At 41.5% G+C, this 26,467-nt stretch overlaps 2 protein-coding genes across 2 annotated transcripts; one reads left to right on the top strand and one right to left on the bottom strand.

Annotated features, from left to right (window-relative positions):
- The first annotated feature begins 409 nt into the window (after positions 1-409).
- Positions 410-10,935, top strand: gdap2 (ganglioside induced differentiation associated protein 2). Its single transcript, XM_085920973.1, has 14 exons — positions 410-587; positions 1,073-1,284; positions 2,042-2,181; positions 2,293-2,446; positions 2,829-2,917; positions 3,641-3,717; positions 3,797-3,956; positions 4,826-4,976; positions 5,155-5,231; positions 5,788-5,864; positions 6,456-6,595; positions 7,754-7,808; positions 8,151-8,294; positions 8,928-10,935. Exons 2-14 carry the CDS (start codon positions 1,094-1,096, stop codon positions 8,958-8,960), a joined length of 1,488 nt encoding a protein of 495 aa, XP_085777099.1. The 5' UTR covers positions 410-587; positions 1,073-1,093; the 3' UTR covers positions 8,961-10,935.
- A 10,163-nt stretch (positions 10,936-21,098) lies between these two features.
- On the bottom strand, positions 21,099-26,100 carry tent5c (terminal nucleotidyltransferase 5C). Its single transcript, XM_085920082.1, has 2 exons — positions 25,921-26,100; positions 21,099-24,677 (listed from the first exon to the last, which is right to left on the bottom strand). Exon 2 carries the CDS (start codon positions 24,656-24,658, stop codon positions 23,504-23,506), a length of 1,155 nt encoding a protein of 384 aa, XP_085776208.1. The 5' UTR covers positions 24,659-24,677; positions 25,921-26,100; the 3' UTR covers positions 21,099-23,503.
- Positions 26,101-26,467: the final 367 nt, after the last annotated feature.

The following is a 26,467-nucleotide window of genomic DNA, read 5'->3' as shown; positions in this document are numbered from 1 at the left end:
ATCTGGGCTCCAGATAGAAAGACAATTATGGTACACTAGCGTTTCTGACATCTGGTTTTTCACTTCCTATTCATTTAAAACATGCTAAGTTCCACTTTTTTTCGGGTCAGAGATCAAGTACAGCAACTCTCTTCAACACAGAAAGCGTTATTATTTAGCTGACCTGTAGTTAGGACCTTGTACTGGAAACAGCAGCGCAAATACAGAATAAAAGCAAACGTCAGATAAATTTGGGACTTTAGTTTGCGTCAGCGCAGTATATTCGCAAAGAACAACTCAAATACAATCCACAAATGTAAGGTAAATTTTTGGATGACATTTTTTTAAGCATACTAATCATCCACGATGTTACTTTAGACGAGAAGACATGAGTTGTATTTTGAAATTATATAACCGGATGTAGATTCCGACTACTTTTCTTTCCAGTGACGTGCTCCTAGCATGACGGCTATCAGTGTAGAAAAAGGACGTAAATTAACACACGTCTTTATTTTCTATCGCCTGTCGAGTATTTAATTGAAATTGGTTATTTTTAAATCTGACGTGGACATCCTTCTCCACTTCCCCTACCCCCAACAACAGCTGAGGTACGTAACTGGAAACTTTAAATTCCCTACTCTTGTTTTGTGAATGCATTCATTTGAGTCGTGTCGAAGACCCATTTAATACTTGTTTTGAAGAGGACATTTAAAGTTATACCTCTAATGTTGCTTTACCAAGTGATCAGTGGTGATGTAAAACCACAACCAGACATATACCGCAGAAAAAAACCCTAAACACGGAACTGTCACAAATCATGGTGAGGCAAAGCCCGCAAGTGCATTCCAGCTGCTGATTTTGACGTGTCTGCCAAATTATGACGTAAGATGGGCAAATTTGTAAGATGTAGATCTGTGTAAAAAAGGGAAAATTCCTATGATAATGACCAAGTTTAATAAGGAGTGTGTGTAGCTCATAATTCCTGAAAGGAAGAATGTCCAAGCTCTTATTACCTTACTATTCAATCATCAGCAATGTTGTGGGGGGGGGGAAAAAATCTCAACCAAATTTGCTCCTCTGTTGCTTAATATAGGACTGAAGGCGTGAACCTGGAATGCCCGAGGGGATGGATCCTCTGGGTGCTCGCTCCCAGTTTGTGGACATCCAAACCCTCCCCACGTGGCAGCAGCTGGAAGATGATGGCGAGCACATTCCGCAGGATCTGAGTGACAGCCTGCTCAGCCAGCAGTCCTTTCCATCACCCTTCCCCTTCAGACCAGACATCAACTGCAAAATCATCCTCTTGTGAGTCTTTTAGAAAAAAAAAAAAACCCACAAAGATATAAATTTAGCACCCTCATTTTTTTTACATCACGTTATGTTTTGGTAAGGTTAAAACATCTCAAGAAATCAACTCACTTCCTTAAAGCCTTATTATTTTACTCCACTGAAAGAAGAGTGTTTACAAATAAGACCAGTGCCTGAATAAACCAACAAAACTGATCTTAATTTGACAACAATTAAATGTCATATTTATATTTATTATAAGATCATGTGTTTAATGTGGTTTTCCACTAAATAGCATTTTTTGTTGGTTCCTTCCTTTTTATATTTGTCATAACTAGCTAATTTTTTTTTAACTAACCCACTAACTAAAGTCTGTCAAATCAAAGTTCCACTGTTTTCAAAGTAAATTGCGGCCTATAGAGTGAGTCCACTTCATAATTCCTTTTTGTGGAAGATCACATGATCCGTCTGCTGCTCAGCTTGGTGGCTGACTCAGTGTGAGCACCCTTTGTGGTAGTTTGTTTAAAGGGAATGCTCGCATTCCTGACCACAAGGAACCACCCTCGTTGACTCGTGACCACTTAAATGTACTCCTTAAATGTCCAATATTTTTCTGCCTTTGCTTTTCACACAAAATCCTAAAAAATATTTTTATTGTTATCGGTACGTGTGCGATTTCACACACGACGGCAGCTCAAACAAGCAGAAATTGCTCACAGCTCTGCTACAAACATGTAAGCCAAAAATAATGGCATTGCCACCATCTTGCCCTTAGCACCGGTGACGTAGCGCTGTTGAACTGCACCGCTATCACCAACACCAGCAATGAAGTGCTCAATGACAAGAACCCTGTATCAGAGCGCATCCATCAGCTGGCGGGGCCCGAGCTGAAAGACGAGCTGCTCAAACTTAAAGGTGCCCAATGAGTTTTTATTTTAGTATTGTAAAAATATTGGTGTAATTTTCCGCTGTGCAGGTGTCGACTCCGTGTGTGTGTATTTCCCCTATGGTATGTTTCCTTGGCAGGATGTCGCACGGGAGAGGCGAAGCTTACGAAAGGATTCAACCTAGCAGCGAGGTTCATCATCCACACAGTGGGACCAAAGTACAAAGCCAAGTACAGAACAGCAGCAGAGAGCTCGCTGTACAGCTGCTACAGGAACATCCTGCAGCTGGCCACGTAAGAACCCCGAATCCATTGATTTCCATTTATCTGTCTATAATTTTGTTTTGTATTGTTGGATGAAAAGTAAATTACAGCACAACATCCAAAGTTTTCTTCAGGTGGTCAATAGTGGGTTATGAATTAGTCGTAGTTAAATTATTAATAACCCCGAAATGGTTTTGTTTATTATTGAAAAAGATTATTTGACAACGTTTACAATTAACAAGATGTTTTACATCATCTATTACCTGCCTTATCTGTCCATTTAAAAAAATTAAATAAATGTGCTTTTTGAGCTCACTTTTTTTACTGATTTTGTTTGTTGGAGTTTTAAAAAAAAAAAAACAATTATGAAATCAACTTGAGCATTCACATGTGATTGTCTCCTCAAAACAAGGGAACAGTCGATGGCATCTGTTGGCATCAGCGTAGTGAGCACAGCCAAACGAGGATACCCACTGGAGGACGCCGCACACATCGCATTCAGTAAGTGTGGCAAGTTTTTGTAGCCGAAATAAATGAGACCAAGATGCACCATTTCAAATCTTGTTCCACCAAAAGTACAAACTAATAACATTTACCAACTCAATATGAAATCAAAAAAAGAAAAGCTCTTACAAAAGGGGAAGTAAAACTAAAATAAGGTGATGTTGCAAAAGTGCGTGCCAGGGGGTTGAATGAATATCTATCAGGAAATGAAAGGATGCCAGATGTTAACGTTCCTTAAGCACATGCGCATGTCTTCCAGTCGTCCCACCCGTTGACTCACTCATCAAATTACATTCCGATAGCGTCACAACCAGCACCGCTATTACTCGAACTGCGATTCACATAACACAATTGCAGGCTGACTACTGTCTACAAAAAAATACAAAAAAGCAATTATGTAATTTAGGCAGAAGTCTCAAATCCAACTCCGGAATGTAAAAACCCTGCCTAGCTTGTTTACCTGCCTGCTTGTCTTTTTTTTCCCCCCTCCATCTTGACTAAGGCCCCCATGGTGACTCGTTTGCATATGATTGGTTAATTCTGAACATCCCCTACCCACATAGTGCGTACTTGTGCAACATTATCAAAGTTATTTATACATACTTCCCTTCTTGGAAATTGGACAAAAGGTTTTAGATAAGTAACAGTATCTTCAAGACTTTTTAATTAACTTGGTATTTTAGCAAGGGTGTGTAAACTTCTTTTATTCACACTTCACAGGAACAGTCCGCAGGTTCCTGGAAAAGCATGGAAGCAGCATCGAGGCAGTGGTGTTTGCTGTGTCAGACACTGAGGAGGTTTGTCGGACTTTGGATCATCAATTGAACCCGCGCGTCAGGACGACTAAATGTTCTGTTTGTGGATATGATTGTGTAGGGGGTGTATAGGAAATTGCTGCCGCTCTACTTTCCTCGCTCCGACGAGGAGGAACGGGCGTGCCTGCCACTCGTGCCGGCCGATATCGGCAATTCAGAGGGCGAGCCTGTCGTCCCCGAAAGGCAAATCCGCATCTCTGAAAAACCGGGAAGCTTGGAAGGTAAAATACGCTCACTCACTGGAGATGTCATTATTGTAGTAAATGCATGTTACGTTTATTGATACACCATGTTTAACACAGATTCAGCTGAGAAATTAGTGTGCAAAAAAAAAAAAAAACATTAAACTGACATAAAAAAAATATGACAAACACATAGGGTTGCTTGATATTGGGGAAAAATTGCATTGCAAAATCCAGGATGAGAGTCATTGATGTCATGTCCTCCAGGTCAAAGAGGCAAAGGATTGTTGGAAGTGTTTTCTGTTCAAAGTCTAGCGTCTGTGATTGTCCGGAGTTTCCGTGCGTAACTTGGACTGTGAAGGCACCATTATGCCGAAATGTATTGAAGCAGCACACGATGCAATCCAAGCAACGTCTGAGACATCCCTGCTTATTTCAGCAAGATGGTGCCAAGCCACATTGAGCATGTGTTAAAACAGCGTGGCTTCGGGGGAAGTGTGAAAGTACTTGTTCAAAAATGGAAAATAATCCCACCTGTAAAGTTTCAATAATTACTGTCCTCAGTTCTTAAATGTTGTTAAAGGGAAAGGTAATGTTCCAGATGTAAAATTGGGATCATGTTTCATTCAGGTAAAGCGGTCTGATGGTTCAATATTGTGTGAATAATTCAAAAACCAAACCAGTCACGGAATGTGGGTCAGCACCCGCCTAGGACCATCTTGCGTGTCTACGTCTAGTTTAAGGACTTATTTGGTGCCAGCGGAACATCTGGGACAGCCACCCACCCACACTCACACACACACAGTCATGTGACTCATCCTGAGAAATCTTTTCCTTGCCTAAGCACATCATTTTTGAAGTAAGTGTATTTATAAATATGCTATTGATTTGTCTACATTTTGGCACAGATGATTCGGAGGAACACAATCTGGAGTCAGATCTAGGCCAGGTGGGCCATCACGCCTTTGCTCGAATGGAGGGTGACGTCGACAAGCAACGCAAGCTGATTCTACAGGGTCACATGTCAGAGGCAGCCGTGCAAAAGCAGCACCAAAGGAAGTAAGCGCATCATCGATAATAATCAATTTTTGTGTATGTGTTGAGGGTCTTGGATGCACAAACTAAAAGCGCTTATACAGGGCAACAAAGAGCCATATGGACTAAATTTGGATTTGGCTTCATTTAATGGGTGGAAAAGATGGATGATTGGCCAATTTATTGTGTCTCTCATCTCTAGCTACAACCGCTGGTTGTGCCAAGCCAGAGCAGAGGACCTCTCCGACATCGCTGCCCTGAAAGCATTATATCAGACAGGTAGTGGTTTTGTGTATGTTGTGTGTGTGTGTCTGCACTAATAGGGCAGAAGACAGCTGGTTACAAATCAGTCCAGCTTTTCAGGTTGCTGGTGCACTTTAGTTGCAAAGTATCTTCCTCCAGTAGAGGGTTGTGTTGCTCCACTTTTCTTCAGAGTGATTGTTGGGATGCCAGGGCACACCAAAGCGCCATATACTTTTGGAAAGGTGAGTCCTGATCACATACAGGCTCCCCCTACCAATTCAGCCAAATGTAGTTTGAAGGCTCATTGTTTGGCATGGCACATTCAAATGAAGCTCTCATGGCACCTTGGTTAGGAGCGGCTGCTTTAGAAAATGGATGGATGCATAATGTTCACGCAGTTCATTTAAATAACACTATATAATAGTGATATGTGGAAAAAACACGATTGTATGAGGATTATTTTAGAACTTGTGGTCCTTATTCACATTACTGGAGGACTTTAAATTACGTTGCCAGTGACTAGGTGCTTTATATCAATAAAGCACATTATGTACACAATATCATACGCATGAACTTTTGTTTGTGTTTCTAGGTGTGGACATGTGTGGCAGGACAGTGATGGTTGTGGTTGGAAGAAACATTCCAGTGACCCTTATTGACCTTGAGAAGGTTACTGTGAGATTTATCATAATAAGAGTGAATTTAGGAAAAAAAAAAAAAAAAGCTTTTTTTTAATTAAAATTTTATTATTTTTCATTGGATCAAATAATAGCTGTCACAAAAATAATGCAACAAAATGAATTTCTTTTACTGAATTAAATTTCCTTTATAAAGCAAACTGAGCACGATTGATAGTGATCAGTAAATTAATTAAATTAACTAAATTAATTTCAAAAAAAGATTCAACCAGAAATAGAATGAAACATTTAACAAACAGTAAAATTTTAAAGCAAATTTGAAATCCCTTTGAATACATCTCCTTTATGTTTGAGATCATTTTAGGCCGAATTATTTGACCATAAAATGTCAAATATTTGTGCAACACCGCACACTGAATGAATTCACATAGAATTCAAGTCATTAAGCCCCAAAGACAAAATGTGAGTCTTTGAAGGTACTTTGATTTATACTCTAAAAGAAATTCATTTATTTTGTGGTCTCAGACACAACCCCCAAAGATGAGACTTTTGAAATTCAACAAAAAACTTTCTGTATGCTGTGGAATTTGTACAGATCAGATTTGATTGTACGCACATACAGGCCTTGCTGTATTTCATCCACGTGATGGACCACATTGCTGTTAAGGAGTACGTGATGGTTTACTTCCACACGCTGACGGGAGAACACAACCACTTGAACACGGAATTCCTCAAAAACCTCCATGACATCGTTGACATCAAGTGAGTGTTTGGTGGGACGGTGACAATTTAAAAACTACTCAGGCTGGTGTTTTGGCGATGATGATGATGATGATGAAGAAGAAGAAATGATGGGTATTTATTTTTTCTTTTAATGATGACAAGAAAACAGCTTGAAATGTTATTCGAAGCTGAGTTACAAGTTCTCGTCATCCCGCAGACAGTTCTGTGTTTAGGATTTGGCACAAGTGGAACAGTCCATTAAAAAGAAAAAAAAAAGACCAATAACAACCACTTGACTGACTTCTGAGAATCTGGAGTATATATTTGAAAATCTTCTTTAAACCTTCCAGACCCAGCCTGTCATCGTTACGGATTATTAATAAAACTGATGCAGTTTCCACCAAGAAGTATGGCAAGAGATTTGTTACCAAATAACTCGTTTTGGCCACCTCCCATTAGCGTGCTTAGCACACAGTGCAGCAATCGTGTAAATATCGGACTTTTGAAGATAGAATCAAAAATGGAGCCCTAGTGTACCAAGATTTTAGTTCACAACCATGTTTTATTTATTTCTTAGCAACCTTTGGTGTACTTGCGCTCGATAGTCAAGTACTTTTGCTTTATTCTTCAGTGGGTGGTCTTTTAAAGCACCTTACAAGCTCAAGAAGCACAGGAGGAGGTCAACATTATTCCTCAGCTAACTATCGAGCTCCTTCCATCCATCCATCCAACCAACCAACCACTGAGTGTTTCACATTACACGCCAGGATCGCTCTCTTCCATAAATATTTCAAACCCGCAAAAGAAGGATTGCAATGTGGATTTACCTCACTGCACGGTGGGCTGTAATTCCAACTCTTAAACTTTATTCTGGCTCAATCGCCGGCAGAAGCCAACCCAAGCACGGCACGTTTCAACCCATCTTGCCTCTTCTGGCTCCAGATCGCCTGAACGTGCCGCAGTGTTTCCACTCATTACTGGCTGTGTTCAGAGACATGTGAAATTAGCCCCCCAAAAAATTTCCTAGCATAAAAACAAAAGGCATACATAATAATAATAATATAATTTATTTTGAATTTATTTTCGAACATTTCCAGCATGTAATAATCTCATTGGTTAAATATATATTTTGTTTTATAGCTCACAGCATTCTTTTCCAGACCTAATCAGACCTATTTTCTGTCTCATTTATTCTAGGTTTAAGAAGAATTTAAAGGCCTTCTACTTTGTACATCCGACTTTTCGTTCCAAAGTAAGACTTGTTGTTTGATGTGAATACTTTATTGTTTTAATTGTCACTTTGTTTGCAGCCGACTGTTGAGTTGACTTCAATGGATGTACTTTAAATGCTGGTCGGTGTTCCAACAGGAGCTGCTTATGGCCAATCAATTGATGTCAAATATCAAGCAATCCCCTCCTGTAAGAGAGGGTGTGCACACTTGTGCAATAAAGCTCATAATTATCTATTAGTCAATATGAATAATAGATGGGGGAGACTGCAGTGTGTTGTCATCTGTCAAAAACTTTCCGGTTACCTGATGGATTGTGAAGCATGTCGTCGTGCCACATGAGCCATTCTTGTCCCACCTTGCAGATGTCCACTTGGTTCTTCACCACCTTCAGCGTGTCCGGCATGAAAGACAAAGTGCGTTACCTTGACAACCTGCAGCAGCTCTTCACCTGCATCAGGCCAGAGCAGATTGACATCCCGCCTTTTGTGCTGGACTACGATGCACGGGTCAGCCCATGCTAACTTTCAGCTTTAGTTGATTACAGTGTTAAGTGTTCATGTCAAGGTTCAAGAAGATTCACTTAAAAAAAAAAAAAAAACTTTAACGCTACTGGCTCATGACATTTTAACGTTCCTAAACGAAATCAAACTAATAAATTGTGACCCAGTTTCAAGAACAATTACAAGAAAAAAAATATGCATATTTTTTATATCACTAAAACAGAAGTAAAGTGTTGATTACAGTATGATTTGTGATTGGAAAAAAAAAACACGGCTTCTCTTTCGTCTATCGCATGTTATTCATTGCTAAATGTGATAAGCAATGTGAGAGAGGAACAGCTGAGCTCAAAAGTCTTTTGGGGATGGAAGTTTCCATTGAGAAAAGACCAATTGGAAAGCAGGTCAAGTCAGGTTTTTTGATTGACAAAAAAAACTTTTGGCTTGAGCTACTCTTCAACCTTGAGTTTGACTTTAAACCTAAATCGTCCATTTTTTGGTGATCTTAGCCATTCTTGGTTGTTGTTTTTTTTTAAGAAAAAAAAATGTTTGCTGTATATTTTGGGTCATTCTCCCGTTTCAAGACTTGTGACTAAGACCAAGCTTTCATTTGTGGCCCTGTTTCTGTTCTCTCTATTACAGTTGAACGGACGTTCCCAGTCGTCTGGCCCGTGAGAGCCGACCCGTTACACTCTGTCAGGTCGGAAACCATTTATGAACATTTTGTGGTCGACAGCGGACTCTTTCCATACCCGGAATGTCCGACGACTCAAAGTTACGTGACGCGGTGATGGTCATAACGCAGGTAGGCACTCTGGCGCTAAATGACATCGAGAAAATGTCGTAGCAAGTTTAAGTTGGAATCCATCGACCACAATGTAGCACTGAATGTTTTGATTTGAAAATCAAAAGCTTTACTTTCATGCCATTCAAATGACTTCCGTTACAATCAGTACTGTTCACACTTGAAGATTTATCATTATCATTTCAAAATCAATCATGAAAAAAAAAAAATCACAAGTCGTCACCAAACTTCCACTTTAATCGGATATTTTCTTTTTGTTGGGGGGGGGGGCTTTAAATGATGACCTACTGATGTTTTCCATCAACAATTGTCAGGTTAGCTAGAATCCAGCGAATTAGTCAAATTTAAACATCATTTAATGCCAATTGAAGCTTGAGTATTCTTCTGCCAGATGAGAAATGGAAAGTTAGCTAACTGGTAGCAAGCAAACGGTAATCTAAAGTTGCATTTTAAAATGTTTTTACTGCTTCAGCGTTATTTTGCCAGATGACGTCAAGGCATTGGACTCCATTGTTTAGGAGATACAAGACAAAATTCTTGTCAGAGCTAATAGATTGGCTTCTAGCGGCTTCCAAATTGCCTGATTGTCATCTGGATGGCTTCCGGTTCATTCTTTCCATTCTGTCAACATGGCGTCGCTTTGCTTTACACAATTGTCTTTGGTTTTCTAATGGCAATGACATTTGTATTTGTTTACTTAATTTTGTGGTTTGCACAAGCACATTTTTTTTTTCCGAGTTGCCATTGAAGAGGGGGGGGGGGATATCAAAACTATAGGAGTACTTTAAAATATTCCTCTGATTTACAATCTGTTTAGTGGTCACATGACCTTCACACTGCTTCCAGCTCGACACATAAGACTGAACTCAAAAGGTTGTGTTTGTCTGGACGTTTCCATTTTTAAGGTTTCCTCAGAAATGTGAATCTGTGAATAAAATAGTTTGGAAGTATTGGAGGTTTTTCCTGGGTAATAGTGCAAAATTGATTTTTGGAAATGTAGCTCTTAAAATTTTTATTTCATTTTAATTCAAATGTTAATTGTCAACTTTTTTTTATACTTTGATTAAAGTTATCTGTTGTATTTTGTATTTTTGTTTTCTTTTCTTGCGTGATTTTGGATGGCTATATGGACGAGCTGACATTTCACAAAGACAAAAATGTGGAGGTCAATGTTTCCTTTTTTTTTTTTTTTTAGTTAAGAATTGTGTCAGTGGAGTGGGGTGGACAAAAAATTACGAAACACTCCAAAAGGTGGTGAAAATGCCAGCTTGACAGATAGTGGGAAGAAAGACTTTCACAAATCCAGCTTTGTAAAATGAGGTTCTGAAGAAGCTTTAAAAATAGCTGAGAATGAAAATGCGGGTGTGCTTTCCAAATTCTGCGCTTGTTGGATGTTTGAACGCTAGACCGAGTTCACTTGGAAAAACTTTGGGGCGACGAGTTCAAGTGCTTTTAATATCATTCCAGGCTATGATGTCACCCATGTGGAGTATGCCACTAGATCCAGAAGGATTCATACCAATCCATACATTCCGCTAAGTTATTTGAAGTTTTGGAGATGGTTAAAGTAAAGTTTGCTGAATTTGGAGACATCTTAAAATTTCCATCCATATATTTGATGCAATAATTCCACCAGAAGCGTTTCACCTCAAGTACAAGACATTTGTGTCTCATCTCCTATAATTGTTTATCTTCAAACATTTATTTGTAACTTTGAAATGTTTTATTTAACTTTCCCAATACGCTTTGAGTTATTTGAGTGCTGTAAGCGCGGTTACAATTCAAACAGTGACCAACAATAATACTGTTAATTATTTTACAAATAAAACTCCTTTTCGATGAGGACTAGTGTATTTTTTTTTAAACGGTTGACCTATTTCATGTATAAAGTTAGTGTAACACGTCTGCATCTTGTTTTCAAATTTTTCTCGTATGTTTACTGCTAGTTTGAAATTGAGGCAGGAGGAATCTATGACTTTTGTTTAGCCTTGGCATAACTTCTTGCTTTCTGCTTCACTTTTATCTGGAACCAATGAGCAAAATGGTTCCTAGCATCAATGATTGGACCAGTTCGAGCAACAAATCAGCCGTTCAGATTCAGCGTCTCGACAGACACTTCACGCATTATTGATGGGACCAAAGATAAATCAAACACAGACTCGAAAAAGTTTTGAAGAACAACACACAGAACTTGATGCGCACAAGCCAACAAGACAAATCAAATGCTTAAATCAGAGCAACGCTGCCTGATCTCCACGTCGACTTTGTACAAAAAAAAAAAAAGCAGCAGAACACGTGGAAAGTGTGACCATGTTTTAAAGTGGAGATTGTTCCTATGAAGATGCATGATGGCACATTAATGAGAATGCAATTCGGTTCAAGTCGTTGATTTGAACCGTATTAATGCTTCCAGCAGGCATAAAAATACCAAATATTTCACTAAGCAACCCGAGACAAATCTGAGAGAAAGACACGGCTGCTCTGTATTTATCAGTACACCACAACTTTTTTTATTTTAATTGATTTACGTTTTACACTCAAACCATAGCTAGTATTAGCAAAGATGAAAATTGACACCCATTCATATTCATCAGCGTGCCCTAAAAATGAGACTCGCTTTTCAACTACCCAAAGTAAAGACAAAATGAATGTATAAATGGAGAAAGTTTAGGATTATTTGTTCATTCATCCTTTTTGTTCATGATCAAAATTCTTTTCTGACAAGAAAAATACAGTATACACACACACACACACACACACACGCATACGCACACACACACACACACACACACACACACACACACACACACACGAAATGACCATGAACAGTAAGGCTTTGACCATGACCATGTATGACCCTTGACATGAATAACTCCTTGACCGTGACCTTTAACTCCTGACCCTAACTCCAAAAAACAACCATGTATAGTACTATACATGCAGTATACTTTTTTACCCAAAAAAAGACTACAGTAAGGCTTTTTTTTTTTTGTTAGAAATAAAGTCTATGTGTAGTGATAGCTATATTTATTTGCCTACACCGTAGGCCCTATGGCATCCTGTTCACTTTCACACTTTAATATTCTCAACTTAATCTAAGTTTTAATGAAGGTAAAATGTCTTGTTTCATGAAGTCACTGACATCCCGTTTTGGGAGAATATCTCTCCTGTTCGCTTTTTTCTCCTCTGCTTCGGGAACTTCTAAGCCGTTTAAAAGTCCTCTTTCCTGCTTTGAATAAATGCTACCTTGGGAACTCTTTTGACAGCTCGGTATTCTTCATGAATAGTTTATATTTACAAGCAAATTCAAAGGAAACATCACGAGTTTCTGAATTTTCTTGGAATTTGGCCACAAGAAGTAACTCTTGAGAAATACAGCCCAAATCTTCTTGTTCTACATCGATATTGGAAAGATCGCCTGAGGGTTAAGAGTGACGTAATAGTATAATCACACTCCATCAGTCATGCCAAGCAAAAGACTAGACTTTCTTAGTTGAGTTAATTTTGTTAAAAAATATTTTCAGAATACTTTTTTATTCATAAGTGTTAATGAATTATGCACATGGGAACTTAACGCACTTGGGTGTGTTTTATTTGTGCAGCAAATAAAGGCTCACGGTGCATATGCAATTTCATGAAACATATGAGCATGAAAGTATGCAAAGCAAAAGCTAACCAAAGACATTCTTCAATGATCTACAAGATTATATTCTTAAAATGTGTTTCTATATAATTTATTAGCCCCCCCCCTTTGCCATCATGAAAATGGGTGTGGGTAATGCGCATTGAAGCTGGTGCCACCTTGCCGTAAAATAAAACGAAGAAGAAAATGACGTAACTTCCCGTTCACGAACGAGTCGTGAATTGCATTTCCCGTTCACCACCTGAACGGATCATTGAGTGAACGAGTCAGTGAGTCAGTGTGTGATTTGCATTTCCAGTTCATCGCGAGAACGAACGGATCAGCGAGGGAACGAATCCCGACTTTCCCGTTCGCGAACGAGTCAATGGGTCAACTGCCTTCCTTCCCGTGCATCAATGCATGAGTCAGTGGACTTGTTGCGTCTCCCTCCTGGTGTGAACTATGTAAGACAGAATGTAGATTTGCGATTTGCCAAGGAAAGATAGAAGCACAACTTTTATGCACGTTTTCTCCAAGCTAACGGCTAACTTTATTGCATGAAAGGATGCGCCGTTATGCAACAACGGAGAGTACGCTTCTCTTTGGGTAATCTTTGTTTTATAACACTCATCGCACGCCTGAATATTGTTATCCAATATATCTACTGCAATTCACAATTGAGTGCTGATTTGAAATTTACTTTCATTTTTATTTTTTAATAATTATTATTGTTTCAATAAACATTTATCTTAAACTTGTCTGGTGTTTTATTCATTGTTTTTATGTTCGCCAATTAAAACAAAAATCAGACATTTGGTTAAATGCTTTATATGTTTTACGTTGTTATATGAGTTGGTGTCCCTCAAAATAAGTAATGTTGGCACAACGGATTTTTTTTCCCAACCTTTTATTCAAACACAAACACATTCGGTAGAATAACACCATCAACTACAATCCAACAAATACAATATTAAAACATCAATGTCGGCATAACGTGTGTCGGCTGGCATAGCAGCAACGCTGTCTGTCACTCACTCGTGAATCTTCGCGAACGAACCTGAAAAAGGCGGTGTACCTAATGGAGTGTCCGAGTGACGTCACAGATCATCCAGCCAATCAGAAAGTGGGAGTGAGGGCGGGTGTGGCACTTTTTACTTTCGCTTTTTCCCTAATGAAGTGGCCTGTGATTAGGTACACCTGAAAATGGCGGTGTACCTAATGGAGTGTCCGAGTGACGTCACAGATTGACCAGCCAATCAGAAAGTGGGGGGTTGTTTGGGTGTGGCACTTTTCACTTTCATTTAAATTTTGACCATGATTTTTCCCTAATGAAGTGGCCTGTGATTAGGTACACCTGAAAATGGCGGTGTACCTAATAGAGTGTCCGAGTGACGTCACAGATTAACCAGCCAATCAGAAAGTGGGGGGTTGTTTGGGTGTGGCACTTTTCACTTTCATTTAAATTTTGACCATGATTTTTCCCTAATGAAGTGGCCTGTGATTAGGTACACCTGAAAATGGCGGTGTACCTAATAGAGTGTCCGAGTGACGTCACAGATTAACCAGCCAATCAGAAAGTGGGGGGTTGTTTGGGTGTGGCACTTTTCACTTTCATTTAAATTTTGACCATGATTTTTCCCTAATGAAGTGGCCTGTGATTAGGTACACCTGAAAATGGCGGTGTACCTAATAGAGTGTCCAAGTGACGTCACAGATTAACCAGCCAATCAGAAAGTGGGGGGTTGTTCGGGTGTGGCACTTTTCACTTTCATTTAAATTTTGACCATGATTTTTCCCTAATGAAGTGGCCTGTGATTAGGTACACCTGAAAATGGCGGTGTACCTAATAGAATGTCCGAGTGACGTCACAGATTAACCAGCCAATCAGAAAGTGGGGGGTTGTTTGGGTGTGGCACTTTTCACTTTCATTTCAATTTTGACCATGATTTTTCCCTAATGAAGTGGCCTGTGATTAGGTACACCTGAAAATGGCGGTGTACCTAATGGAGTGTCCGAGTGACGTCACAGATTGACCAGCCAATCAGAAAGTGGGGGGTTGTTTGGGTGTGGCACTTTTCACTTTCGCTTCAACTTTTTCCCTAATGAAGTGATTAGGTACACCTGTGTCAGTGTGACGTCACAGATCAACCAGCCAATCAGAAAGTGGGGGGTTGTTTGGGTGTGGCACTTTTCACTTTCATTTCAATTTTGACCATGATTTTTCCCTAATGAAGTGGCCTGTGATTAGGTACACCTGAAAATGGCGGTGTACCTAATGGAGTGTCCGAGTGACGTCACAGATTGACCAGCCAATCAGAAAGTGGGGGGTTGTTTGGGTGTGGCACTTTTCACTTTCGCTTCAACTTTTTCCCTAATGAAGTGATTAGGTACACCTGTGTCAGTGTGACGTCACAGATCAACCAGCCAATCAGCAAGTGGGGGGTTGTTTGGGTGTGGCACTTTTCACTTTCATTTCAATTTTGACCATGATTTTTCCCTAATGAAGTGGCCTGTGATTAGGTACACCTGAAAATGGCGGTGTACCTAATGGAGTGTCCGAGTGACGTCACAGATTGACCAGCCAATCAGAAAGTGGGGGGTTGTTTGGGTGTGGCACTTTTCACTTTCGCTTCAACTTTTTCCCTAATGAAGTGATTAGGTACACCTGTGTCAGTGTGACGTCACAGATCAACCAGCCAATCAGAAAGTGGGGGGTTGTTTGGGTGTGGCACTTTTCACTTTCATTTCAATTTTGACCATGATTTTTCCCTAATGAAGTGGCCTGTGATTAGGTACACCTGAAAATGGCGGTGTACCTAATGGAGTGTCCGAGTGACGTCACAGATTGACCAGCCAATCAGAAAGTGGGGGGTTGTTTGGGTGTGGCACTTTTCACTTTCGCTTCAACTTTTTCCCTAATGAAGTGATTAGGTACACCTGTGTCAGTGTGACGTCACAGATCAACCAGCCAATCAGAAAGTGGGGGGTTGTTTGGGTGTGGCACTTTTCACTTTCATTTCAATTTTGACCATGATTTTTCCCTAATGAAGTGGCCTGTGATTAGGTACACCTGAAAATGGCGGTGTACCTAATGGAGTGTCCGAGTGACGTCACAGATTGACCAGCCAATCAGAAAGTGGGGGGTTGTTTGGGTGTGGCACTTTTCACTTTCGCTTCAACTTTTTCCCTAATGAAGTGATTAGGTACACCTGTGTCAGTGTGACGTCACAGATCAACCAGCCAATCAGAAAGTGGGGGGTTGTTTGGGTGTGGCACTTTTCACTTTCATTTCAATTTTGACCATGATTTTTCCCTAATGAAGTGGCCTGTGATTAGGTACACCTGAAAATGGCGGTGTACCTAATGGAGTGTCCGAGTGACGTCACAGATTGACCAGCCAATCAGAAAGTGGGGGGTTGTTTGGGTGTGGCACTTTTCACTTTCGCTTCAACTTTTTCCCTAATGAAGTGATTAGGTACACCTGTGTCAGTGTGACGTCACAGATCAACCAGCCAATCAGCAAGTGGGGGGTTGTTTGGGTGTGGCACTTTTCACTTTCATTTCAATTTTGACCATGATTTTTCCCTAATGAAGTGGCCTGTGATTAGGTACACCTGAAAATGGCGGTGTACCTAATGGAGTGTCCGAGTGACGTCACAGATTGACCAGCCAATCAGAAAGTGGGGGGTTGTTTGGGTGTGGCACTTTTCACTTTCGCTTCAACTTTTTCCCTAATGAAGTGATTAGGTACACCTGTGTCAGTGTGACGTCACAGATCAACCAGCCAATCAGAAAGTGGGGGGTTGTTTGGGTGTGGCACTTTTCACTTTCATTTCAATTTTGACCATGATTTTTCCCTAATGAAGTGGCCTGTGATTAGGTACACCTGAAAATGGCGGTGTACCTAATGGAGTGTCCGAGTGACGTCACAGATTGACCAGCCAATCAGAAAGTGGGGGGTTGTTTGGGTGTGGCACTTTTCACTTTCGCTTCAACTTTTTCCCTAATGAAGTGATTAGGTACACCTGTGTCAGTGTGACGTCACAGATCAACCAGCCAATCAGAAAGTGGGGGGTTGTTTGGGTGTGGCACTTTTCACTTTCATTTCAATTTTGACCATGATTTTTCCCTAATGAAGTGGCCTGTGATTAGGTACACCTGAAAATGGCGGTGTACCTAATGGAGTGTCCGAGTGACGTCACAGATTGACCAGCCAATCAGAAAGTGGGGGGTTGTTTGGGTGTGGCACTTTTCACTTTCGCTTCAACTTTTTCCCTAATGAAGTGATTAGGTACACCTGTGTCAGTGTGACGTCACAGATCAACCAGCCAATCAGCAAGTGGGGGGTTGTTTGGGTGTGGCACTTTTCACTTTCATTTCAATTTTGACCATGATTTTTCCCTAATGAAGTGGCCTGTGATTAGGTACACCTGAAAATGGCGGTGTACCTAATGGAGTGTCCGAGTGACGTCACAGATTGACCAGCCAATCAGAAAGTGGGGGGTTGTTTGGGTGTGGCACTTTTCACTTTCGCTTCAACTTTTTCCCTAATGAAGTGATTAGGTACACCTGTGTCAGTGTGACGTCACAGATCAACCAGCCAATCAGCAAGTGGGGGGTTGTTTGGGTGTGGCACTTTTCACTTTCATTTCAATTTTGACCATTATTTTTCCCTAATGAAGTGGCCTGTGATTAGGTACACCTGAAAATGGCGGTGTACCTAATGGAGTGTCCGAGTGACGTCACAGATCGACCAGCCAATCAGCAAGTGGGGGTGAGGGCGGGTGTGGCACTTTTCACTTTCCGTGAAGCTTTGACCATGATTTTTGATCATTTGATTTATTAAAAAAAAGAAAAAAAGGATCAGTGTGTGTGTGCGTGTGTGTGTGTGGGGGGGACGATTCGCTGAACAATTTGTTTGAACGAATCTTTTGAGTGAACTGATTCTAAAGATTCAGTTCATTTAAGAGAACTGGAATGCACATCACGAGTGCCATTTTACCGGGAGGGGGGGATGACGTCAGTGCCTCCCCAGTCATGAACCTCACAGCACGTCACTGCAGTATACTATGTTAGTCCCTCTGACTAAGCTCAGAGTGAATAGATGTCCATAGAGATAAGTGATTCCTTGACTTACAAGTAAAAGTTCTTTCAAGAATTTCTTGTCTATCAAACCAACCTTTCCTCATGTATATAAGTCATATTTAGATTCTTACTTTTACACAAACATATCAATAAATAATAAGATAACATTTGAATTATCGTTGAATGCATGAGGAGAAGGGAAAATCATTGACACATGTAGGTGAGTGCAATTCATAGGCAAGAGGACATGTTTGTGAGAAGGAAGGCGCTGATGCGTGGACTGGTGCACGTCTCTGTTTCGGCCAAATGTCACCTGTGTCACGTCCTCTTGTGCGCTGGCCCCGCCTCTTGCTGGAAGTCAAAGGGGTGCGGGCGTGGGTGGTGGGCTAAGGCCGATTTGTTCTATTTGCGCAGCTTGTGTGCTTTCTGAGAGGTGGACACTTTGCACGAGCTGCTCCACATTGCATATTTCTTCCCATGCCAAGATGAAAAGCTTCCTAAGCTTTTATTCTGAATTTTTGATATTCACTTAAAATGCACATAGTACACGCAGTCCTCACATGTATGACAATTCAACTCAATGACAGTCTTACAAGTATTTCTTTATTTTTTGACATTAAGTGCTACTTCTGGCCTATTAGTTAGACCTCAAGCTACACTACACTGTGCTTCCACAACATAGCAGGCAACTTTAGGGTCAGCATTTGAGCGATGACATTGCAGACGTGTCACGTGTTGAGGCTATAGTGACATGAAAGATGATTGTTAGATTTTCAAGCACTTTTTCAGACAACAAATATATACATCTTGTTTGAATTGTGTAGAATGGAAGCTCCTCCTGCTGTTGGATACAAAAATACAAGCATCTTGTGCTGTTTTGAGTGCATAACAGTGCTGCCAAGTTTATTTTTGCATTTGCTTTTGTTTGGAAAGTGTCAAAAAGAAAAATAGCAACATAAGTTTTTTGTTCCCGAGGATTTCAAACCGCATTGAATTTATCACTTCAGTAAAAAAAAAAAAAAAAAAGCATATATTTTGTTTGATTGGTATTGACAAAAAGACTTTTTTATTGTTGTAGACATAATATGCCGACGGAGCTAAAAAAAAAAAAAAAAAGTGGCCTATGATGAACCGCAATCACACACCACATGACGTTAACCACATGTTTATGTATGGGACAGCAGGTGGTAAAAATGTGAAACCGTAAGTGGACGCATGCCCTTATGAAATGGGACATTGCTCTCAACCATATGTTCTTCTTTCACTAGCTTCCATACATGAATGTTACTTCAGCTAACATTGTATATGATTACAAAAGTGAAGTGAATGCATATGGTGGCAGTCTGTCCAAATGAGACATCCTGCTGTTTTGGCGTCTTAACAGTCGCTGCAGGAACCCACAAGCCTCCAACTGGGGGAGCAAAAACCTCCTAATACATCTTTTTTTCTTCACTTGCAGGTTAACGTTAAGATATTAAAGTAGTGGAAACATCTGTTCCAGAAGTGCAATGTAATGTAAAATGTATGAGCGATAACAGCCGAACATTGTTGTCGCTCTCACCCGTAGATTTATGTATAGCTATAGGTCGTTTTCATATGTTTTAATTACTAAATAGACACATATAATTTTTTTTTAAATTATTTTCTATTGTTTTATGGCAACTGCCATGTTTCAAAAAGTTATTGATTTAAAATTTTAGGCCATAATAGTAAAGATGGCCCGCGAACCCCGTGGGGACAAAGCGGTACAGAAAATGGATGGATGGATGGATGGATGGATGGATGGATGGATGGATGGATGGATAGTAAAGACAAGTAAGGAGGAGTAATTTCATAGCAATCTGTTACAAATGTGATTTGAAAAACAAGATTTTGTTAACTTACATGAAGACTGAGACATTTTATTTATGGAGCACTACTTGAGTCAATAGTTCAACAAATTTGTTAAAATTTAAAAGCTCAATTTTATTAAGTCAACACGTTGAGCAAGTTTAATCGTTATCACCATTTTTTTGTTGTTTAGTCAAAACCCTTGCTTCAGGCCCCAGGGACACTAACCTGCAAACAAATGCTCCTCAAATAAAGTAATTGATTAAGAAAATGACTTTGCTAATTAAACACGTGTATGTACTTATATATGAACATATGTAAATATGTACAGTATGCATGTGGGTATTAAGAAAAAATGAATAGAGCAGTAAAAGACTGACTAAGCATATTTGAATGGACAAATATTGAGGCTACTTTGATAATAAATCCACTTTGACTAACACTTTCCACAATTACCAAGTCACATGACCAGATTGTGTATGTGCATGTGTGTTATGTTTACCTGATGGCCATTGTGAGAGCTCAGCAGCTGTAAAACATTTTAGTGCCAATACCCCGCCCGCTGCACAGCACCCTGCTGCTCACACTTTTACCGCAACGTCATCATTCCCGTAAGCTCGGATGGTCTCTTGCACCTAGCATGAAGTCATATAAACTGCATCAGCTCATTTGGATTGATGTATGAAGATGTTTATTTGGTGTGTGTTTGCGTGTGTTTGTGTGTCAATGTGTCTGTTTTTTTGCATGTTTGTGTGCGTGTGAGGGAGATCAACCTGAATCTCCTCCATGAAGGCCCTGCACCAAACAGTTTCAGGTCTTCTGAAACCCAGGAAACGAAAAACAAGTGTCAGCAAGTTGATGTTCTGGTTAGAGCAAGATGTAAATGAGCAGAATAAACAAGGTGCTTGGTTTATTCAAACAGATGTCAAAGAGAACATCTGCCATCATAAAATGCTGAAATGAGGAGTTCTCAACTGCACACAATGGTTTGCGAATGACTGTTGTCAGTCCCCGACGTTTTATTTTAATATACTGTACGTGAATCTATTTGTACTCTTAAAACTTTAAAGTCATGTTTGTGATTTGCGGGTGAGCAAGGAGAAAAGTAGCTTTGAAAATTCATTAAGGAAGGCAACCACCCTTCAATTTCCAACATTATTCCTCCTCATTCTTGTACAAACATTTGGGGGGGGAACATATTTTCATCTCAGAAACATAATTAGCATAAACTAACACCAGACTGGCTTCAGCACCCCCCCAAAAATGCTTTGTTGAAAAACAAGAAAAATCGTGTTGACCAGTGGCAAAGGCTATACAGAGGCATTTTATTTTACACGTGTGTGCGTGGAGATACAATTCTGGAGTTTTCTATTCATTTTGTGTAACCAGTAGCAGATATTAAACAATAAGTGTTTGAAAGGTTATAACTTTACATTTAAAAAAAGAACAACAAAAAAGACAGGGGCAGATGTTGCTTTCAATATCTTTTATTCATCATTTCCTTTTCAAGCACATTTCCTGCTACATGTGAACATTTCCAATAAGGAAAAGGTCGAGTGAGGTCAAAGTGCTGACAAATAGGAGGTAAACCCTTCAAATTGTCATCGCAGTTACCACGGTGACAAAAAAACTCTTTTTCCAAACATAAAGTGTGACATGTTTATGTCCACCAGCATTCACCCACGCACACATACACAAGCCTTCCACTGAAAAAAAATACAACTCTTGAGAAAGTTCTCATGGCATAAGACCACCGACCATCCGCCACCACCGCCGAGCGAGCTAAACAAAACTTTTGTGAGCGCCACCTGCGCCTCGCACAGAGTAAGCACAACGGAAGTGGCAAAATTTAACACTGACAAGTTTACAGCAGAAATGAGCTCTGAAAAACTTAACAAAAAGGCACTTCACCCTCACATTTTTTTTTTCATTTATCCCTGACAGCGGACTGACAGGCAGACATCTTCAGTCATCAGAGGCAACAAGCGTAAACAATTACAGGCCACAGTTTCTTCCCCTAAGTTTTCTTGGCATCTAAATTGCCAAAAGCTTGCAATGAAGCATAAAGACCTGGCCACAAAACGCAAGCACAAGGCGTCATCACTCAGTGATGGCCAACTAAACCAAGTGTGAAAACCACAAGGCTTTTCTCACAAAGCCAAGATGGCTGCCTGAGCAACAGGAGCAAACATCAAGTCTCTCCTAACAGAAGAGTTATCTGCCAAAAAGACAGAGACCCCTATGTTAGCTTGAGGGCATTCGAAATGGATTCACCCCCAAAAATTAAAGTAAAAAAAAAATGTATCAAATGGGGAGCGGCTAAATGCCCGAGCAACCGCTTGTTAGCTTATTCACGTTCTTCATAGGCTAAATGGGACTGAAATCCTTCAGGGGGTGCAGGAGTGAAAGGGTGGCTGGGAGGGGACAAAAAAAAAAGAAAATAAAACTATAATAAAAGATAAACTCCAATTACCCACCAGAATTTTTCTGAACAGAGACTGCACTGGCACAGCTTTATTTCCGAACAGAAAAGACAACCCGCCTCTTCCGTGCGCAGCATAATTTAATTCAAACAACTCAAATTTAAAAGCTAACTCAAAAAAAACCAACACACTTTTTGGTCCAGAGTGGGCAGCATGTTGCTGGTGTGTTAAAAACACTAGTCAAGGTGCATGCGAGACAACTGGGTGTGTGTGTGTGTGGGGGGGGGGGGATTGCCCTCAACTCCAGATAAGGGTTGCTGACGGTTATCTGGAGCAAACATGTGCAGAGGCGGCAGCGCACTCGTAAAAGGCAAGCGGTTCTCAGAAAAGGCCGAGGGCCCACGTTTGGGACAGTTACGCATTGGTGGTGGGGGCGGCTCAAAATGGAGGGGGGGGGGGGGGGCAACAAACTGCAGTCGCCAACGCTGCTTCACAAAGCTAAGAATAATAACATGACGTCATCAAGCACTCATGGTATCTTTACCCTATGACCACACATGGGGGTTCAGTGATGGTGGCTGCGGCGGCTACCCCCAACCCCTGTGGAGACAGTGCGGGGATAATTATAGAAGGGGGGCTCGGGTTGCAGGGTGAGTGCGATGGAAATCGCCACGTGCGTCTGCTTTTAAGGAAGGCCACGCTACAAGACTGACCGGAATGGCCTTTGGGTCCGACAGCCGTCTCGTAGGGCCCTGACACGAATGACAGACAAAAATCCACCTGTGTGCTTTTCGGTCACACGCACGCGTCGGCACGATTGGCCATTTCGATGGCTCTCTTTCAAGGCGAAGATAGGCTGGCCTGGAGGTGGCTCGCCTCGCCCACAAGCACGTCCTTTCGTTTGGGAACACGGTGACAAGTGATCACATGACCAAGATCAACTCTTTCTGAACACATTGGAAAATAAATTGCTTTTCTTTTACATTACAGGCACTTTGTTTTTGTTGCCTTAGTGCACCCGTGAGCGAGTCCAATGTTAAATGAAAAGAAGATGGACTCAGAAGCAATAACCCAGTCTTTTTTTTTTCTTTTTTTGGACAACTTACTACACTGACCCGGAGATAGCGATTTCTTTTTTTTTTTTTTTTTTTTTAAACATTTTCCACCTTTTTGTAATCCCAGAAAGGAAGAGGAAAAAAAATTTAAGGCTTCATTGTCAAATAGCCCTTAATTGCCTTTAAAGTAACCTTTTAAGGGGTGGTAGGCATCCACCGAGACAGAAAATTTGTACACTTAAAATTTCTCATTGACGCATCGGAAGAGAACAAAACAAAAACTCAAAAAAAAAAATTATAAAAAAGGGAAGGCCTCGTGCAGAAAATGTGGTGACCTTCTGTTGTCTCATTTCCCTGGCAGCTCTTACTCAAACCCCCGGCCCGGGCCCGCCCGGCAGTCAGTTGCACGGCAGCCACGTGGGAATGTTCTGGTTGGCCACGTAGTAGTTGCTGAAGTTGTGGTCGCGTACGTACGGTGCCGGCTGGTAGTAGCAGGTGACGCAGGAGGCGTCTGGTATGGCGTTCTGCTCGGCGAGCACGCGGAACGCCATGAGTGAGATGAGGTGCAGAGTCTGGCGCCGCTCGTGGCCCATGAGGCAGACAGTGCTTTCGTTGACCACACGGCGCAGGATCATGAGGTAATCGTACTTGCTGGACTCCTCGCCCACAAAGTGGCTGTGGAGGTAGGCCTCCACCTTGCGCTGCTGCTCGCCGATGTCGGGGAAGTCGATGAAGAAGCGCGAGCACATGTAGCGCTCTAGGCCCTTGAACTCTTCTTCGCTGGCGGGCCGAAAGTCGCGCACCAGAAGGTTGCAGTACTTGAGCAGCCCGCCGCCACGGATCTCCTCGGGCCGCTTGGTGGCGATGAGCTTGTCACGCAGGTGGCCCAGCGCCTCGTCAAAGTCGCCATAGACACTCTCGCCACTCACCCCTGGGTGGTGCTCGGGGGACATGGACGCGGCGGCATCGCCGGCTGCGTAGAAGGCCAACACCGAATCGAGGACAATCTGGAAGGAGTCGACGCTGAACTCGAACTGGCGGCGAATGCGGTCGACAAACTTGAGTTCGACGTTGCGGCCGTTGTTGTTGGACAAGGAGATGAGGCTCCAACGGTCTTGCTCCGTGTTGACCTTGACCAGCTTTTGCACGTAGGCCTCCTTGAGAGTCGCTGGCGTGATCTTCTCTTTGTTGACGCCCTCGGGCAGAAAGTCCAGCAGCGTGCCCAGCACCACGTCGCGGATGAGCCGGAACTCCGACTCGTGCGGCAAGTCCACCCTGAAGATGACGTCCAGGTCCTTGTAGCTCCAGCCCAGGTCGCGCACCAGCACGTGGCTGGCCGTGGAGCCGTTCAGACGCACGTCTTTCACACGGACGCCGCTCAGTGCCAGGCTGGAGCGCACCCGAGCCACGATGTCCTTCAGACTCACCTCCAGCGTGGGGAAGTTGCCGCGGCCATGGACCGGCACCACCTCGCTCAAGACCTCATCCAGGCGACTCACTTGCTCCCACGATAGAACGCTGACAGCGGCGCTTGTTGACCCTTTGGCAGCCATGTTCTCGCCTTTATTTTAGCTGAGGATGAAGGGGGAAACATGACAGTCAACTGATAGCAGCTTTAAAATAATTTAAGATTTTCAGTAGAATTACTTTTCCATTTCATTTGGACTTTTTTTTTTTAATTGAGTGTGAATTGTTGTCCGTCTGTGTGTGCCATGCCATTGGCTGGCAAGCAATTCATGGTGTTCCCCACCAAGTGCCTGAATTCAGCTGGGATAGGCTCCAGCACGCCTATGATCCTCATGAGGGCGGAAAAGCAGTTCAGAAGATGGATGGATGGTCTAGTTTTTATTTTTCCAAAAATATAATATCTCGGCACCATTGAAGCATGTAACTGCGACGTTCGTTTTAAGTTTGGTTGGCCCGGAGTGACCGATTGTATGGTCAAAACTGTTTTTTTTTTGTTTTGGTTTTTTTACTACAGGCCTACTATTTTGAGATGTAATGGCAAAATAAGGGACCCCAAACTCCAAATGTCTGCGTATTTTAATTACTTTGTCCATCTAAAATTCATAGAAATTTGCATCTCTATAATAAGTTCAATTTAACTTTAAATGTTGGTAGACGTTTGTACGTGCTTCCTTAGAACGAGCCACTGCATATCTGAACCCCGTTACAATTATGTACGGTGTACTTAATGAAATTCTCTCCGAGTGTCACTCAGCATTTTCTTGGCACGTCAATCAGCAAGAAAAAAAAAAAGAAAGCTTTCGGGCAAGTCGAAATTAATGTCAAGTGTGGGTTTGGCAATATTTGATTTCACTCGTGTGGGACAGTATCCCACGCGTGTACACACAGTGCGTGAGGCTTCCAGAACAGCTCACGCGCTCGGTCCATTATGCCACTTTTCCAGAGACTTCCTTAAAAACACTCGTGCACGCGCGCACGCGCACAACCACATCCAAAATTAACCAGCCGGGCGACTGTGAAAATAAATTACTATTTAAGTCGTAAAAAAAGCAGGTCACTCGCTCAAAAAAGTGTTTTAACATCATATCGAATTAAATCAACCAGGTGGGTCACGGGTTAGCTAGTTATTGACTTTGTTAACGAGTTAGTTGGCCAGTTAAGTCGCCCATATGGCGACACTCGGCACCGGACATTGACACAGCTGTTTAACATCAGTCCACAAGATCACGGAATGAAACGTTACATTCGCGTTAAGCGCTCCAAACATACATTTATAATCCCGAGTCGTTTTGTTGCAATTTAGCCCGAATAAATAGAAGTAAAGACAAGAGATGGGCGAAATACGTACGTTTCCAAACGAGGTCCACGGAGTCATTCGGAGTGTGTGTTGAGGTGTAAAAAGTGGCCCAAGATGTTACATTTCCTTCATACACACGCAGAAGCCAGCATAAGTCCACGCAGACTGTAACGGACAAGCGACGAGACCAAAAAAGTTCGCTCTTATAAGCGTCCTCCCAGCGGTCGGCAGTGGAGCCTTTATATATAACCGTGGCACGACAGCGCGAAGAAGATCAACATCCGCAGTCCCACAGTCCCACGTTGTCCTCCTTAATTTCTATTCTTTCATATGTTATTTTTCTATCGTACGTCTTCAAATTAAATAAAAACAACTCGAATAAATTATTGGATTGAATAATTTATTTGTATAATTTATGCAAACGGAACTTTATTGCTCAGTTCGTTTGTATCAATGCGCCGTATGAGCCCGCTGATTGGCCATCTGTGTTTTGTGTTGCCAGGTGACCGGAGCAGAGGATCCAAATTTACGCTCTAGTTGGCGTTTTCTCAAATTCATTTAATTTTTTAAAATTATTATTACAGTCATCTATTGAAAA

The sequence above is a fragment of the Syngnathus leptorhynchus genome, chromosome 9 (genome assembly GCF_054491065.1).
Source record: "Syngnathus leptorhynchus isolate UIUO chromosome 9, UIUO_Slep, whole genome shotgun sequence".
Lineage (NCBI taxonomy): Eukaryota > Metazoa > Chordata > Actinopteri > Syngnathiformes > Syngnathidae > Syngnathus > Syngnathus leptorhynchus.
This window is presented reverse-complemented; position numbering and strand designations above follow the sequence as displayed.